We start from the raw sequence: 17,459 nt of genomic DNA on the forward strand, positions 1-17,459 counted from the left end.
AGTGAAGTTATCCCACTGCATTAACACACCAGAGGAAGCCACCACTTGGCCACCCCAAAGCATGCTGAACACACATGACAAAACTTCACTGGGAGCAGAAGGAAACGTCCTCAATCTGATTAAAAAAAAAAAAAAAAAAAGGCATGTGTGGAAAAGCTCACTTTCAGTGGTGAATGACTGAACACTTTCTAAGATTGTGAACTTGGTGAGGGTATCTGGTTTTCACCACTTACGTTCAACATTGCCCTGGACCTAGCAAAGACCTATCTTTGCAACAGGGCCAGGAAATGAAATAAAAGGCATGAAAATTAGAAAGGAGAGGCTAAAGCTATCTTTGTTCACAGCAAGATAATTGTTCACATAGAAAATCCCCCAAATTTGCAAAACAGCTGCTGGAACTAATAGATAAATTTAGCCAGTTCACAGAACACAGAGTCACTGTTATAAAAATCAATTATACTTTTATATATAGCCAGAAACATTTGCAAAATGAAAATACTTTTAAGTTCCAATTTCCATAGCACAAATAATATAAAATAGGAATAAATTTCACATATATGACCTCTACACTGGAAGCTACATAACACTGCAGAAAGAATGTCAAATAAAAAAACTAAATAGGAAAGTATAACCATGTTTATGGGTTGTAAGATCAATACTTCTAAGATGTCTACTCTCCCCCAAATTATTCTATAGATTCAACACAATCCCAATAAAAAATCTAACAGACTTCTCCTAGACATAGAAGAAGAAGGTGATTCTAAAATTTATATGAATGTGCAAAAGACCTAACATGGCCAAAACTTTCTTGAAAAAGAACAGATTCCTTTTGTTGAATGAGATGGATGAATCACAGTACCTGATTCCAAAACTTACTTCAAAGCTGCAGTAACCAAGCAGAGTGGTATTGACATATGAATAGACAAATGGATCCATGGAGTAGGGACTACAGAAATGAAACACACAGAAAAACACACAAGTTGCCAGCATATTTTCGATAAAGACACCTTGGCAAATCAATGGAGAAAGGAAAGTGTTTTCAACAAATGGTGCTGGAACAACTGAATAAATGTATGAAAAGTCATTGAGATATACTCATACCATACACAAAAATTAATTTGAATGTCGCTCAATTATAAAACTCTCAACGTAAAAGCTAAAACTATAAGGCTTCTAGGAGAAAAAGCAGGTGAAAGTCTTTACAGCCTAAGGTTACTTAGTTTTCTTTGACTAAATTCCAAAGGCATTAAATGTAAAATAACTTTTGAAAAATTGAATTTCATCAAAAAACAGTTCTGTTCATCCAGAGACACAATTAAGAAAATGAAAATCCAGACATAGACTGTGTCCAGACCATAAAGAACTTCTCCAGATTACTAACAAAAAGTCTAACAATGTAATAAAAAAAAATGTGGGCAAGACACTTTAGCAGAACTTTTAGAAATGAAGAAACAGACATGATCAACAAGCCCAACCAGCAACTTTAGTTGTCAGGGAAATGCAAATTAAAACTACTTCCATACCCTCTAATATAACTACAATTTGAAAGACTGATAATACCAAATTCTGCCAAAGATGTGGAGAAATTGGAGTTCATACATTGCTAGTGGAAGTATAATAAAATAATTTGGGGAAGTTGGCAGTGTTTTATAAAGGCAAACATAATTTGCATATTTTGCAAAGGAATTCCTTCCCTGGTACTTATCAAGAGAAATGAAGACACACGTCCACAAGAAGAAGGTTCACAGCAGCTTTATTCAAAACAGCCTTAAACTGGAAACACCCTGGATGACCACCCATGGAGGGCAAACCTGGAAGTAAACCGTGGTGTGCCCTCCCTGAAGTACTTAGAACTCGGCAGGGAAAGGACCACAGCGCTGACACACCCAACAACACGGGTGGGTCGCAGGGACACTATGTGGAGCAAAAGTGGACACGAAAGAGCTTGCGCTGTGAAAACAGCAAACCTAACCTGTGGGGATGGAGGTCAGAACAGAGCTCGCCCAGGAAGGTGGGGGGCTGACCGGAAGAAGGCAGAGCAATTTCAGGGGCTGCACGCAATCCGTATCTCACCCCGGGAGGTAATCCCACAGCAACGTACATTTATCAAAACTGCTGAAATGATACATTTAGATGTGTGCATTTCAACGTTTTCTTCAATTAAAAAAGAGAGACAGAAAGAAAAAAATTGTTAATGCTCCCCAGTTTCAGACTCAAACCAGACCCGCTTGGAGCCCATCAATGCCCTGGCTGGCCCCCAGCTGCCCCCATGGCTCCCAGACCCCCCCACCCAACTGGGAGAGGGTTTGCCTGAAGCAGAGGGGGCCAGAGGGCATCAGGCAGGACAAGGCCCAAGCTGGGAACTGTCCTTTCTGGTTTGGTCCACGGCTGGTTTCCTATTGAAACAAACCTTTTTTGCTACCTTCTCACTCTGCGTCCCATGCAACATCTTACTCCAGTTTCCAACCCGGAAGAAAAGCCTGAAAAAAAGGCAAAGCGGCTAAGAACAGTCTCGTGGCCAAGTGCAGTGTGCAGCTTTCCCAGAGGCATCCAAGTGTATGCAGATGGTACAGCCTACGGGGCTCGAGAGCCCAAGTCAGCCCTGCCCTTCCCACCCACTACAAACACCCTCACCACCTCCCAGCAATCCACAGGGGATGCGCTCATCGATTCTGCTTCACAAATGGAACTGCGATGCCCAAAAGCATGAGATCACTCACCCAAGCTCACCAGCCCACGAGTGGCCAGTGGGGCTTAGACCAGGGCTGTCTGACACCTGTGCCCATCTTAGCCACTGTGCATACCCCTCAATGCCCTGACTTGTGCAAATTCAACTCAACCTCAACATAGCAGCTTTGAAAGGAAAGAGAAGCTGTGAAGGGCAGCAAGGCCTGGAGGGGTCTGGACTCCAGAGGCAGGCGGTTCCTGGTGGGACGTATAAGTGTGAGCTGCAGCCAGCAGCCTGCGCTGGTCCCTCCTGAACCACGGCCACTGGCCAGCACAGGGTCCACAAGCCAGTCAGGCTTTCTAGGTTTCCATTTCTGTTAACTGACAGTAACTGAGATTTCACATTTTCATTCCTGAGTTGTGGTACACGTGGTAACTCATGGGCCCATAGGGACAGTGCAGTCTGGACTATGGCCCTCAGTCAGGCACACCTTCCCCGGGGCTGCAGTATGCTGGTGGGAGAAGGCCTTCAGGGCACCAGGCAGCACATGGGGAGGGAGAGAGGGGTGGTTGGCACTTCCCCCCCAGCCAGCACCCTTCCCTGGTGCCTCTTTCAGAAGCGAGTTCTTTTCCTGACCAACGACTACTTCTTCACGGACATCAATGACACACCTTTCAGGTGAGGGGCCTGGATCTTATTTGGGGGGGAGGAGAGGGTACAAGGTGAGGGCCAACCGCTCAGGTGGGACTTTCAGGTCTGGGACGGGATTCACTCATAAGTAGTTGGCAATTTTGTGATAACTGAAAAAGACCCAGGTCTGCACTTGGGAAAACTGAGATCTACACCCGCTTTACTATGTGATTCGGTGTGCAGTGTGGCCCAGGGTGCAGGGCCAGGAGCTAAACTAAGCTGGAATCCCAGCTCCGCCACTCACAGGCTGTGTGATCTTAGGCAAGTTACTTAACCTCTCTGTGCCTTAGACATCTCATCTGTAAAATGGGAGTGATAATAGTAGCTGCTTCTCTGCAGTACTGAAAGAATTATTAATAAATATCATTATCTACCTGGAGGTCTTAAAGCAGTGCAATTGTAAGTAGTTGTAAGATGAAAGGTAAGCCTTGAATGTCTTTCAGTTTCCCTCCCATCATATAAATGTTCAGCTCTAGCATCATACAGTGCAAGGAGCAAAGGCCCCTTCTCTCTGAATTCCGCATCGCTCCACGAAGGGTGGTCCCCAGTCCCAACTGGTCCCTGGGGTGCCTACAGGAACTTGTGACATTGTGTCCAGGTCCTTCCTTTGTTACTCGGGATTCCTGGGGTGGGGCCCAGGCGCTAGGACCCTATAAACCCCCTAGGTAGTTCAGGTATCAGCCAAGCCTCAAAAGATGATCTTCCAGGAGGGAGAGGTAGGCGAGGTGGGTTCTCCAGGCGGGAGGGGCTTCCCTGACCACGGGACATGTGGGACCCTGAGACCCTTCTCCATCCTCAGAGCATGGAGGTCCAGGGTGAATCCAACAGGACGGGAGCGGAGGGGGCCTTCCCCTCTCTTGTCCAGGTCCTTCTCAGGAAAGAGACTGATGACAAAGCAGAAGTCTTTGCCAGGGTTCAGGGAGGGGGGCACTGAGAGCCTGGGGCAGGCGGGGTGTACTCACTGTCGTAGGCTGTGTGCTCAGGGGGTCCGAGGTTGGGGGGCCCATATCAGGCCCCAGCTGACCTCTAGCCTGTGTCCTCTGCTCTGCCTGCAGTTTGGGGGTGGTGCTGTCCCGAGGTCACGGAGAATACATCCTCCTGGGGAACACGTCAGTGGAAGAAGGTGGGTCGGCCGGTGCCCAAGACCCCTGCTCAGTTCCGAGGAAAACTAGGTTCTCCGGGGACACAGAGCAGGGCCAGCCCAGGCGGGGCTCTGTGAGCTGGGCCGTGCAGCCAGAGGGGCCTGTGCGTCCCGGTGCGGCCCGTGTGCTGAGGGTGTGGCCCTGGACACTCACGGCCCTGGGCTCAGCTGGGCACGATGAAGCCAGGCAAGCCGAAGCTTCCTTGAGGTCAATCCGAAGGGGCAGGGTGCGGACAGGAGGTGTTGGGATGGAAGGCATTTAGGGAGCAACATGACCATGACACCATTGGGCTCCATGCTGAGCCCACCTCTGCCTGAGAACCCGGCAGGATGCGGCTGGCCCTCCCGGCCCCTGACACTGCTTCTAGAGTGCCGGGTCCATGAGCCCCGGACCAAACACAGACTCTGCTTTCAGGCCTGCACGACCTGCTTCACCCAGACCTGAGCCTGGCTGGCGACTGGTGAGGACCTGGGGGCTGGCGCGGTGCAGAGCGGGGATGGGGGGCGGTGGGGACTCGGGGCAACGGGCTCCGCTGGGTTTCCAGGATCTATTGCATCACGGATGTCGACCCAGAGCACCGCAAGCTGAGCCAGCTGGAGGCTGTGGTGCGCTTCCTGACCCAGGAGGACCCTGCCCTGGAGTGTGAGTGTCCCCTGGCCCGAGCTCGGGACTCCGTGGGGACGGAGGGCTGGGTGGGTGCTGGAGTACCATGCTTGCAGAGCTCACAGACGGCTCAGGGAGACCAGAGAGACCCCCTCGAAAGAGAGGACACAGCCAGCCCCCCAGGGCCACACCAGTGACGAGGGCTCTGAGACCTGCAAGGGCACAGTTGTGTCCCAACGGCAGTACTAGGGTCCCTTTAAGCCTCTGTCCCCCGGGGACTGTTAAGGGCCTACAATAACGGGCACTGGCCTGCCCATCAGATCTGTCCCTGTCACCAAGTAGGGCCCCCCGCCCCCGCTCCCCAGCCAGCAGGCAAGGTGAGGCTCCCTCAAATCCTCATCTCCTGCAGCCTGTGATCCGTGAGTGTTCCCTTAGCTGGGTCCAGGTAACCCCAAGTCCCTTCATGAATGCGGGACCACCCTCCACGGGGTCCCACCTCTTCGTCTTCAGAAAGAGGTACGGATCATCCTGCCACATCAGTGTCCCGCCAGGAGAAGTCGCCACATCCTGTGCCATCCCAACAAGGCCTCATTCATTCATTCATTCCACCCACAAGTCTGTGCCAGACACGTTCTCCAGCCAGCCAGGCGGGGTGGGGGTGATGGTGTTTATCAGTGAAGCTTCTGATGACCACAGACCAGGCCGTGCAATTACGGAGTCTGTGGTTGGGGGAAGAAGCCAGGTGACAAGACCAGCACTTGAGTTGAGGTAGGCTAGTCATTGCAGGGGTGATGAGGCCGTAAGTAGGTATTGTGTGGGGAAGGGGGGCCCTCATCAGGGGCGTCACTCAAGCTGAGGGTAAAAGGAGCCGCCTCATGGCTCTCCTTCGGGGCCATGAGAACTGGGTGTTGTGGAGGGGGGCTGCCGGTCTCTGTGCAAGTGTAAATGCCAGGTTGCATGCCATCCGTAGGGTGTCCGTTGTGTGGATTTCACCTCAATAAGCATCAATAAACGTTTTAGAGGAAGGGAGGGAAAGAAAGGGCCACCCAGGCAGAGACAGGGTGGAAACAATCAGACCAGGGTATGCAGAGGCCCCGAGGCCAGTTCTTGGGGAGAGGGAGGCAGGGGTGGCTGGCAGGCAGGCCTCCTGACTTCACGGAGCCAAGAGCTGGAGAGGCCTGGGAATCGCTGAGTTGTGCCCACACACCGGGACAGAGGACACGGCCTCCCTGGCCTCTGGAGACAGCAGAGAGCATGGGCTCTGAGTGTTTCAAACCTTCTCTGAGGCACCTCTAGGCCCTGAGGGTCAGGGCTCCTGGGTAGGGGGTGGGAGCTGAGCCCACATGATTGTGGGGGAGTAAGCAGGTGGTTTCTGGACTTTGCCCCAGGTGACGAGGAGCTGCTGCAGGAAGCGCTGTTTGACGCGGTGGTCACAGCCCCCATGGAGGCATACTGGACGGCGCTGGCCCTCAACAGCTCTGAGTAGGTCCTGGTGCGGCTGGGGTCCCACCCCCAGTGTCCCTGGGTCAAGGCAGGGCCTCCCACAACCTGGTGGGCAGCTCAGGAGACCACCCAGGTCCTCTGGCCTAAGAAGAGGGGAGGGTGGAAAGAAGTGGAGGGTCACACTCATAGATGTGGGAAGACCGTGACCTTCACAGCCCCCCAGGACAGCAGGAACTTGGCAAAGCTTCCACCGAGAAAACACCCACACCATACCCCGTAGCCCAGTTCCCAGAACCCCTCCCAGAAGCCCCTGCCAGGCTCCAACTGGTGGGGGTAGGGTTGGGGGGTGGGCATCAGCCAAAGTGCCCCCAGACAGCGTAGCTCAAGCCCTTGGGGCCCCCTTTCCAGCAGGTGAGGTCAAGGCTGTGTGTGGTACAAACATGACCTCGGTGAGTCCTCTCTCCCTCTGCTCCTCTTCACCTGGGGGGCTGGTGTCTCACGGGAAGGTGGAAAGAAGAGACAGATGTGAGTGTGTGAGTGCACACATGAGTACCAGGAAGGGGTTAGGCACTTCTGAGCTGAAGGACGCAGGGGCCACACCCGTTCTTGAACAGTAAGAGTCAACATCCACATCCCAGCAATGTCAGACCTCTCCTAGACATTTAATAATCAGTGCTTCCTCTTGAAAACACCAACAGAATCTTACAGGAACAAGCACTTAATTAAAAAAGCAAGACGTTGGACAGTGCATGGTGATATGCTCCTGTTTCTGTTAAAGGGGCAGAAACATAATAGGGAGGGGGTATGTGTACATATATAAATCTGTGGAAGCCTATGTAGGACTGGCTGCTCCAGGTAAAAGCACAGACAGCTGACCCCAGGACAGAGAGATTTTCTCTATGTAATTTTTGGTACCGTGTTGAGCCCATGTGAACGTGTGTGCATGCTCAGTCCCTCAGTTGTGTCCTACTCTGCAACCTCATGGACTGTAGCCCACCAGGCTCCTCTGTCCTTGGGATTCTTTAGACAAGAATAACTGGAGTGAGTTGCCACGCCCTCCTCCAGGAGATCTTCCTGACCCGGGGATTGAGCCCCCATCTCCTGCATTGGCAGGCAGATTACTTTACCATCTGAGCCACCTGGGAAGCCCTGTGTTACTTATTCAAAGTTAAATGAAACTAAAGAATGAAGAATACGGTGGGCCAGTGCTGTTCCAAGTACTGAGTGTACATGAAACCATTTGATCCTCACAACAACCTGACAAAATAGATCCTTTCATTATCCCCATTATACAGATGAGGAAACCAAGGCTGAGTGAGATAAGCAACTTGCCCAAGGTCATTTGCCTCATTAGTGGCAGAGCCAGAGTCAAAACTAGACAGCCTGTTATCAGAGTCTGGACTCTTGGCACCCTATACTGTCCTGCCTTCTACCATGGGGCGGGGGGGTGGGGGTGGAGGTGGTCATTGGGTTTGGTGAGAAGAGGCACAGTCTTTATGTTTCCAAGTTCAGAAATTAGCTGATGTTTTTAATGTCGGGGGGACATTGAGGAGCAAATATTCTTAACTAGGGAGTGCATCAGGAAAGATGACCTGGGGTAATCAAAAGAGCATGGTATTGGCAGAAAAACAGACATGGATCAATGGAATGGAATTGAGAGCCCAGAAATACGTGGATAACTCCAACTTGACAAAGGAGCAAATAATATACACTGGAGAAAGGATAGATTCTTTAACAAATGGTGTCGGGAAAACCAGACAGCCACACACACAAAAAAAAAAGAAAGAAAAGAAAAGAAATGATAGACCACTGTCTCACACCATAAACAAAAATCAACTTAGAATGCATTAAAGACTTAAATATAAGACCTGGAACCATAAAACTCCTGGAAGAAAACATAGGCAGTGTGCTTCTTGACATCAGCCTTTAAAAAAAATAATAATAATGGTATTTATTTATTTATTTTTGGATAAACTGGGTCTCCGCTGCTGCGCGGGCTTTCCTCTGGTTGCGGAGAGAGGGGGCTGCTCTCCGTTTATGGTGCTCAGGGCTTCCCATGGTGGTGGCCTCCCTTGTGCTCTAGGGTGCTCAGGCTTCAGTAGTTGTGGCTGCCGGGCTCTGGAGCACAGGCTCAACAGCCGTGGAGCACAGGCTTAGTTGCCCCACAGTGTATGGAAACTTCCTGGATCGGGGATCGAACCCATGTCTCCTGGACTGGCAGGCGGATTCTTTACCACTGAGTCACCAGGGAAGCCCAGACATCAGTCCTGACACGATCTTTCTAGATCTGTCTCCGCAGGCAAGCACAACAAAAGCAAAAACCGACAACTGGGATTACATCGAACTCCATATAGAAACATGCACGTGCGCGTGCTTACATATATATGCTCACATACTTTTAATGGAACAATAAACAAGCAAGCAAAAAGCTTACTAAAAAGAATGAAGGAACAGAGGGATGGAGACAGAAACAGATTCTTCTGAATGTGTCTTACTTTGCATATTTGACTCTGGGACTGTGTAAATCATGTCACTATAAAATGAAATTAAATTTAAAAAATAAACGCTGAAAATTTGAAAGCAAGTGAAATAAACCTGGTTATGAATCAATAACCACACAACAGGGACTTCTGTCGAGGGACTTGAAAACATGGAACTGTAAACACTCAATAAAATGAAAATCTTAAAAACTGTGTTCCATTAAGCATACTTCTAGAAACTATATTTATTGGCACCGTTATTCCAAACTACATGGATAGACAGAGCAAATAGTGTTGCTAATGTCGTTAGGAACAAGATTTTTAGCGGGCGAGAAAAGAGGCACAAACATTTTTTAAGCTTTTTTCGATGTGGACCCTTTTTAAAGTCTTTACTGAATTTGTTACAATATTGCTTCTGTTTTTTGTGTTTTGGTTTTTTGGCCCCGAGGCATGTGGGATCTTAGCTCTCTGACTAGAGATCAAACCTGCAGCCCCTGCAATGGAAGATGAAGTCTTAACCACTGGACCATCAGGGAAGCCCCACGGTGCATATTTTTTAAATCAAAGAAGTTTAGATGGAACACTAAATATGGATTGGAAATATTGATGAACTCACGATGTATTTTCCCTGAAAGAAACAAAGAGGAGATCCTTGTCCGCTGAAAGGACCAACCTCAATGAGCACCCCAGACCCAACCATGTGGAGCTTCAATGTCCACTCTAAGAAGCCCTCACTGAAATGAGCCAGTGACCCCTAGAGAAGTGTCTGCTTCCAGGACTGGGGCAGGGGTGGGCAGAATGAGCCGGGAGCATCTCGTCATCCCAGGTGCAAGTCAGTAAAGACTAAGGAGGTAGTGCTAACAGGACATTGGGGACAAACTGAAGAGGCTCTCACCGGCCAGACGAGGGGCAGTCGGACAGCATGGGTGGACTCACCAGACGAGAGGCAGCAGATGTGATAACAACAGCCGTGGATCAGAACACAGTAAACACGTTAAAGTCCTGGGTTCACTGTAATACTAGAGAAAAAAAACTCGATCATCTTTGGAAGATGGCTATTATAAAAAAGACAAGTAATAACAAGTGTTTGTGAGGATATGGAGAAAAGGAAACCATTGTGCACAGTTAGTGGGAATGTAAACTGATTTTGCCACTGTGGAAAATAATGTGAAGCTTCCTCCAAAAATTTAAACAGCACTATCACATGATCCAGAAATCCCGCTTCTGGGTATTTATCCAAAGGAAACAAAGACAGACTACTGAAGAGATGTCTACATGCTCCTGTTCGCAGCAGCCAAGACATGGAAACAACCTGAGGATCAGGTTGAACGGATCGAGAGGAGATGTGGTGTATGTACTCAATGGACTGTTACTCGGCCTTTAAGAAGAAGGAAATCTTGCCATTTGCAATGGCATGGATGAACCCAGAGGGCATTATGTTAAATGAAATAAGCCAGACAGAGACACACGAATACTGTGTAGTATCACTTACACATGGAATCTTTTTTAAAAAGGTAACTAACTCAGAAACAGTGAAAAGGTAATTGCTGCGGGCTGGAGGGATGGTGGGGGTGGAGACGGGGGAAGGGCACAGACCTTCAGCTGTAAGATGAGTAAGGACTAAGGGTGGTGATTCTATTCAGAACACTGGGTTTTGTAACTAACATGAGCTAAGAAAGTGGAATGTAAATGTTCACACACGCACACACACACATACACACACACATATGCACACACAATGGAGGGAATCCTTTCACAATAGATACATATATCAAATCACCATGATACATGCTTAAACTACCTTACAATTTTATATCAGTTATACATCAGTAAAGCTGAAATCTGGCACTTCCCTGGTGGTCCAGTCGTTAAGCTTCCGCACTTCCAATGCAGGGGACATGGGTTTGAACGCTTGTCAATGTAGGATCCCATATGCTGCACAATGTGGCCAAAAAATAAAAGGTAAGTTTTTAAAAAACAGCTGACATTTTTTAAAAGGTGACGACCTCCTGTGTGGCATGGTCCCCATAGGGCCGCTCTGGGCCTGTGAGAAGGCGCAGGGCCCTCCAGCCCGCGGGCCCTCCCCAGATCTTGTTGGTCCACCCGGATTTCTCTGGGTAGACGTGGAAGTCTGCGCCTTCCCAATCTCAGGAATAAGGCAGATATATGAAACCAGCTTCATGGGACACGGTGCTGAGCATGTACTGGGTATGAGAAGTTACTTTCCTTATGTCCTGGGGCTAAAACCTCCCTTCCTGAGTTCTTTCTGTCTGCCAGAGCCAACCGCCGCCCCAAAGCTGAGTGCATGCAGTGGGTTGAGGCCCAGGGGACCCCAAGCAAGGGCCGGTGATGCTCAGGGATCTCACAACAGTAAAAGCCAGTGCCCTGCAGCCCCCAAGAGACCAGCCACAGGGCCTGGCTCTAGGAGGGGCCTGTGGGTCCTCCCTGGCACCCACCCTGGCCCAGTGTGATGACACCTGCTTTGTCTGCCCACAGTGAGTCCGAGCAAGTGGTGGACATGGCCTTCCTGGGCACCCGGGCCGGCCTCCTCAGAAGCAGCCTGTTTGTGGGCTCCGAGAAGGTCTCTGACAAGTGAGTGCCGCCGGGCACCGGGAGAAGAGTCCCTGGGGTGTCGCTGTAGTTAGTGAGCAGACTGATGCTGGACTCCAGGAGTGCGGGGGAAAAAAGGGTTGGGGCCTACAGACTGGGGAGCCAGAGAAGCCCACCTGCCACCCAGGCTCAGACCATCCTGGACAGGTCCCCAGCAGAGGAGGGAGACAGTCACCCCAAGAGGGGAGCAGACGTGGGCTCCCACTGGGATGGGTCTCTGAGTGGCCGGCTGGATCTGGCCATGCCATCCTTGTTGACAACACTCCCCTGCCCTGAGCCCATGATTCTGCCTCCCATTCCTACCCCAGGTTCACCGGGCAATGTCCAGAGACATTTCTGTTGTCACAGCTGGGGGAGAGGGGCTTTCTACCAGCATCCAGCGGGTAGAGACCAGGGCTGCGGCTGTGCACCCACAGTGCAGGGGGCGGCCCGCGACCGTGTCTGCCCCAAACGTCCACGGTGCTGAGTCTGAGGAGCCCCACTCCTAGCAAAGCCTGAATTCCGGGCGAATCCCAGCCCACCTAGGACCAGCCCGCCAGCGTGTCGTAAAGAGCAGAGTCAGACACGACTGACTGCATATGCCCCTCTGTGACTATACGGTTTCCTCCCGCAGACACGCTAATTAGCCCAACAGAAGAATTAGGGTGTCTATCCAGAAGAAACACAAAGAGTTTACAGGAAGATGAAGGTCTTTCATTAGGCAGAACCCCCGCTCTTCCTACAGTGTGCCTGCTGGTGCACCAGCATCTGATTCTGGAAAAGGCGGGAATTGCCAGGGAGTGTCATCTGGGACAATGCCCACTCAGGGGTTAATCTTTCCTGACTATACCTCCGCCAAGGCAGAGGGGAGTCATTCCCCTGGCCCGGCCACGGTGACCTTGTAAGAACAAGAAGACAGGGAAGACCATGCTCCCAGATCTAGGGGATGTGCCAGGTCTTTGTCCTTGCAGGAAGTTCCTGACTCCGGCAGATGAGGACAGCATGTTCACCCTGGACCACTTCCCTCTGTGGTACCGCCAGGCCGCCGAGCATCCTCCTGGCAGCATGGTCTTCAACCTCCGCTCAGCAGAAGGACCAGGTAAGCCACTCCCAGAGCTCCATGGCCAGGGCATCCCCTCTCCCCCCAGGAATACAAGACAACCATCCAGACCTCGGGGTCCACTCCCCACTGGCCTTCACCTGCACCCAGGGAAGGTCATTTCATTCCCTGGTCATCAGTCAACAATGCCATTTAAAAGTTCAGCTAGAACAAAGGAGAGAGGTTTGACCCAAAAGTCAGAGTGCTGGATTCCAGCCCAGATTCTGCATAAGAGGCTATTGGGACAGTTGGCCTCTAAGAATTTTCTATTTCTAAACCTCTGAGTGTCTCTGACAGATGTTCATACCATGAAAGGAATAGACTTTATTCCACAGTGGGGATGAGAGGTCTGGGCTGTTGGCATCTCCCAAGAGGGCAACCCTGAGACCTGGCCAGCCCCATGGCCACTCCCAGTAATAACAGGGTGCCTCCCGGCTGCCAGGTCATCGAGGGCTGAAGGGCCTGAGGAGGGTGGAGAATGGGCCTCAGGCCCCAGCCAACACAGGCCTGCTAGTCCAAGGGCTGCAGCGGTGGGTTCAGAGCTGCAGCCCCCAACCCCTAACCCAGCCCCCACTGCAAGAGTTGGCCCAGAAAAGAAGCCAAGCAGCTTCAACAGAGCCCCAAGCAAGCTGCACAATGTTCAGGACAGCCTGGACCCCAGAAGCACAAAACATTACTCTCTCAATTCACACTTGAAGAGCCTGTGGTCCAGAGAGGGTCCACGAGTCCCCTCTGGGGCTCTGAGCCTGCACAGTGAGCAAGAGGGCCTGGAAGTATCACGTCCATCAGGCCGAGTGAGCTGAGGGGACAGGAGTGGAGGAAGGAGAGGAGGGCGGCTGAGGGTCAACTCGGGGTGGAGGCTTGTCCTCCCTCCAAGGTGCCTGTCCACCACCGCCACCACAACCACCCTCAGGCAGCCCAGCGAGAGCCACCCCCAACTGAGCTGAGGGCGGGGGAGGCCCAGGCCCCTCCCACGGCCACCCTGCAGATGCCTTCCCGTCCAACCTCTGATCGCGTTACTGAACGCTTATCCACACGTAGCTCATCTGGTGTGCATGGCCTCTTCTTACACAGGGAGAGTCTGAGGCTCACCAGGACCACACAGTTGGGGGGAGGGGGGCACAGGGCCAGGCTCTCACCACACTTCACTGTGTGTAAGGCGGTGGTGGGGAGAGGAGGGAGGCTGTGACCCCAGCATGCGCCCACGAGAAGCCTCTTCCCACATGGAGCCCAAGCCTCAGGGGCACCTCCTCCTCCCCGTATGTCTAGGAGGTCCATGAGGTCCTCAGAGGTTCTGGGGTGACACCCTGCCCCCCCCAGGATGACAGGCTCCCTCCTGCCCACACTGTCACCAGAATGAGCCTGCTGGTAGCTTTGAAGAGAGGGGGGTGGTGGGCAGGAGGGCAGTGGGCAGAGCTGAGTGCAAGGCAAGGAGGGAGAGTTGGGGACCAGCAAGGGGACCTGCATACATTCCCCACCCCCCACTGCAGAGACAGAAAACAACTGGTTTAATGGGTGACCCCGAGGAGGTGGGAGGGGTTCAGCTGTAGGGTGAGGGGAGGCTCGCCTCCCCAGGCTGACTCTCAGCCCTCCGCCTGGCCCTGGAGCAAGCCCGGCCCGAGCTGAGCTGTCTCTTGCAGTTGGTGCTAAGACTGCCAGCACGGAGCAGGGTCTCGCCAGAGCCCTGGCGGCTCGGGCCTGTGGCCTCCGTACCCACAGCCCCCCTGCTGGGGCCAGCCCCAGGCCCTGTCTCCACCCCCTGGTAGCTGGCTCATGCAGCCAGGTGTGGGGCTGGGTAGCTGCCCGATGACCCAGGTGCTAAGACCCTCAACATCCCCAGAGACCATGTCATCAGGGCCCCACCCCTCACACAGGTGTCCCCTTCCAAGCCCGTGGAGAACATACAGTGAGTCTATCCTGGAAGCAGACTGCAGCCGGGGGACACTACGGGGGTACCCCATCAGTATCCTCCAGACATTTCTAGAAGCAAGTGAGGGAAGCCGGCTTCCGTTTTAGAAAAAGGGAGGGAGAGAAAGGGTCACCCATGCAGAGACATGTGTTCCCTTGTGTCTTCCTCATAGCAAATTCCTAGACCCCATGACAACCTTCCATAGAGTCAGTTCCTAGAATCAGAGTTATTTTCTGTTTCAGTTGAGATACTTGGTCCCAGCAAGGTGTGATGGGTGGTGCTGGCATGGAAACAGCAAATAGGAGAAACCAGTGGTTGATTTAAATTTCCTCACGGCTGACACTAGGAGTCTCATGACCTATTTGTTTCTAGCAGTGTCTGATGAAATACATTCTAACAGGAGAGCACATGATAAAACTGTACGTCTTTCTTGGGAATTTTAGTGAGGAACTTGACCCCGTGGACAAGAGCACCCTGAAGAGCAGGTCCAGGGACATGAAGTCCAGGAGCCACGGGTGCGCTTGTCCACACCCCTCAGTGCAGAAGCTCTGTGCGGATGCAGAGCTCAAGCTGGTGCCGCGCCTAGCAACCTGGCTCTCTTTGGAGCTGGGGCTGCACCTCCAGGTGGGCCCCGGAGCCTGGCCGAGTCCCCAGAGCACAGCTGCCAGGCGGGCAGTGACGTGGAGGCCCCCAGAGTTTATGGGGGCTCCGTGGATGTGTCAGACGCCAGCCGGCCTTCTGGGCCCCATGCAGCCCTGGCATCTGGCTTCCCGAAGGGGCTGTCATTGTCACCTTGACTCACGTGACTGATGAAGGACAACCCAGGGTCAGCCAGCACCTTGTCGGGGAACACACTCCACCTCCCACTCAATAGGGCACTGAGATGCCACAAGAGTCCCTGGGTGGGCTCCAGCGGGATCCCTGAGCTCCAGCGGGCAGCTGCAAGCAGGCCAGTCTGCAGTTGGGGACCTGGCGATGCTACACCGTTCAGAGGGGCAGGGACCACCTGGCAGCTTCAGAGCTGCACAGAGAGGTGGGCGGCACCCCGCCTTTAGGGCACATGTAGGAGACACTCAACAAAAACAGAGTTTCGTAGTACCAGGCAGTCCCCTGGAAGCCCCTCATTCTCTTGGGGAACATGGTGTTTACCGGGCTCCCCTGCCCGCCCCACCCTCAGCTCCTCCTCAGGTGCTGAAAATGTGACTTGGCAATTTGTCCCCCCAGAAAGTCCCGGCGAGCCTGCGGTGGTGACGGTGAGCACAGCTGTAGCCGTGAGCGTGGACAACAGGACGGCCATCGCTGCAGGTAGGGGCTGCCCCAGGGCCACAAGCCCGGGCGGCGGGGAGACAGAGTTGAGAGCAAGGCTCAGGTGTTGCAGGAGGCCCTGCGTGTGGTCTGCAAGGCCACAGTCTGTACAAATAAAATGGGGGACCAGGGAGTGAGGAGAGTCTTCCTCAGTCATTTTGTTTATAAAACCGTGACGCCTCAGATCTAACAGTATTCATGCATAAAGTGAAGCCCAGAGAGGTGAAGAGATCTGCTCAAGGTCACGCAGGACAGAGACCACCCAGACCTCCTTCCCACCCTCTGTGTGCTGTTCCCACCCCCACTGTCCACCAAAGGGAAGAGGGGGCTTATGACTCGGACCCTGAAGTCCAAGCCCCTAGGCAAGTCCAGTGTTCCCAAGCCCCTTCTCATCCAGCCCTGGGGTGATCTGGTTTGGCTCCATTTTACAGATGAGGAAACTGAGACCCAGAAACATCATTTGCCCAAAGCCTCACAGCTAATAGTTAATGAACTAGAATTTGAGCTCAGATCACCTCTTGAAGGTGTGGGATCAGAACCCTGTGTTGCAATTGGCGACAGAATCCGCGAGAGCGCCCAGGGAGACTCCTAGGCTGCCCCAGCTTCTTGGAGCCTAGGAAAGTCCTTGGCTCCTTTGACCGTTGTCCAAGAGCCTTGAGGCCTGTGTGATGAGGGTCCTGCATCCAACCTCCAAGGCTCAGACTTGCCAGGCCCTCGGGGTCTCACCACTGAGTGCTGGGGTTGGGCACCTGCCTTATGGGGGACTCCGCAGCTGTTGGGGGCCAGCGCTGGGGGTCGGGACCCTCGCTTCTTCTCCCCCAAGCTGGGTGTAGGGTGAAGCGCAGGCAGGAGCCACCAGGCAGGCAGACTGCCCGCCCCAGCGAGGGCACAGTGCCACCCACGTCTGGATGAAGCAGGAGCGAGTGGCTGGGTCTGGTTGCTTGGCACCGTCGTTCACAAATACGTGGGTCACAGGTGTCCTGAGGCTGTGCAGCAGGGCATTCAGGAGGGACTTGCTCTGTCCCTTTCTGTCCTTCACCTGGGCTGCTGATCCCAGGCCCTAGAGACCATCCCGGGGCCCCGGCTGAGTCTGCGGCCCATCTGCCCCTTGACCAGTTGTGACGTGATCATCTCGGCTCCCGCACACCTGAACGCCCAGTGAAGGGAAGGCACAGGGGGTCAGGCTGCTGGCTGTGCTCTCCTGCTCTCTCCAATTATTTGATATCATTTTTAACTCAGTGCTGAATTAGAGCCGGGAGGGGTTGCCATGGAAACCATGTCCGGGTGCCTGTGGTTTAACTCGCTGCAGACAGTCGCTCTGACGCTCCCGAGGAGGGAGGGCATGGATGCAATAGGACGGGGCTGGGGCGCTGGAGACCTTTCTCCTTCGATTATGTTTCTTTCAGTCTCCTTTTGTAATTTCCTCTTCCTGGCCTGTGGTTCAGCCTCCCTGACCCCTTGAGTGCTGTCCTGGTGGTTCCTTCCCTTGTGTACATGTGAGCATACACACGCTCACAGGCAGGTCGCACGC

The 17,459-nt window shown here is 52.7% G+C and overlaps 1 protein-coding gene across 1 annotated transcript in view; it reads left to right on the forward strand.

The window, feature by feature from the left end:
- CACNA2D4 (calcium voltage-gated channel auxiliary subunit alpha2delta 4) overlaps positions 1–17,459 on the forward strand; it is a 64,937-nt gene that overhangs the window by 19,462 nt on the left and 28,016 nt on the right. The window contains exons 19-26 of the mRNA XM_043439899.1: positions 3,285–3,346; positions 4,414–4,481; positions 4,915–4,960; positions 5,045–5,142; positions 6,492–6,585; positions 11,523–11,618; positions 12,587–12,714; positions 15,848–15,928. Of these exons, the coding sequence (XP_043295834.1) occupies positions 3,285–3,346; positions 4,414–4,481; positions 4,915–4,960; positions 5,045–5,142; positions 6,492–6,585; positions 11,523–11,618; positions 12,587–12,714; positions 15,848–15,928 (673 nt within the window). The remainder of the gene's footprint in view (positions 1–3,284; positions 3,347–4,413; positions 4,482–4,914; positions 4,961–5,044; positions 5,143–6,491; positions 6,586–11,522; positions 11,619–12,586; positions 12,715–15,847; positions 15,929–17,459) is intronic.

This window comes from Cervus canadensis, chromosome 21, assembly GCF_019320065.1.
Source record: "Cervus canadensis isolate Bull #8, Minnesota chromosome 21, ASM1932006v1, whole genome shotgun sequence".
Lineage (NCBI taxonomy): Eukaryota > Metazoa > Chordata > Mammalia > Artiodactyla > Cervidae > Cervus > Cervus canadensis.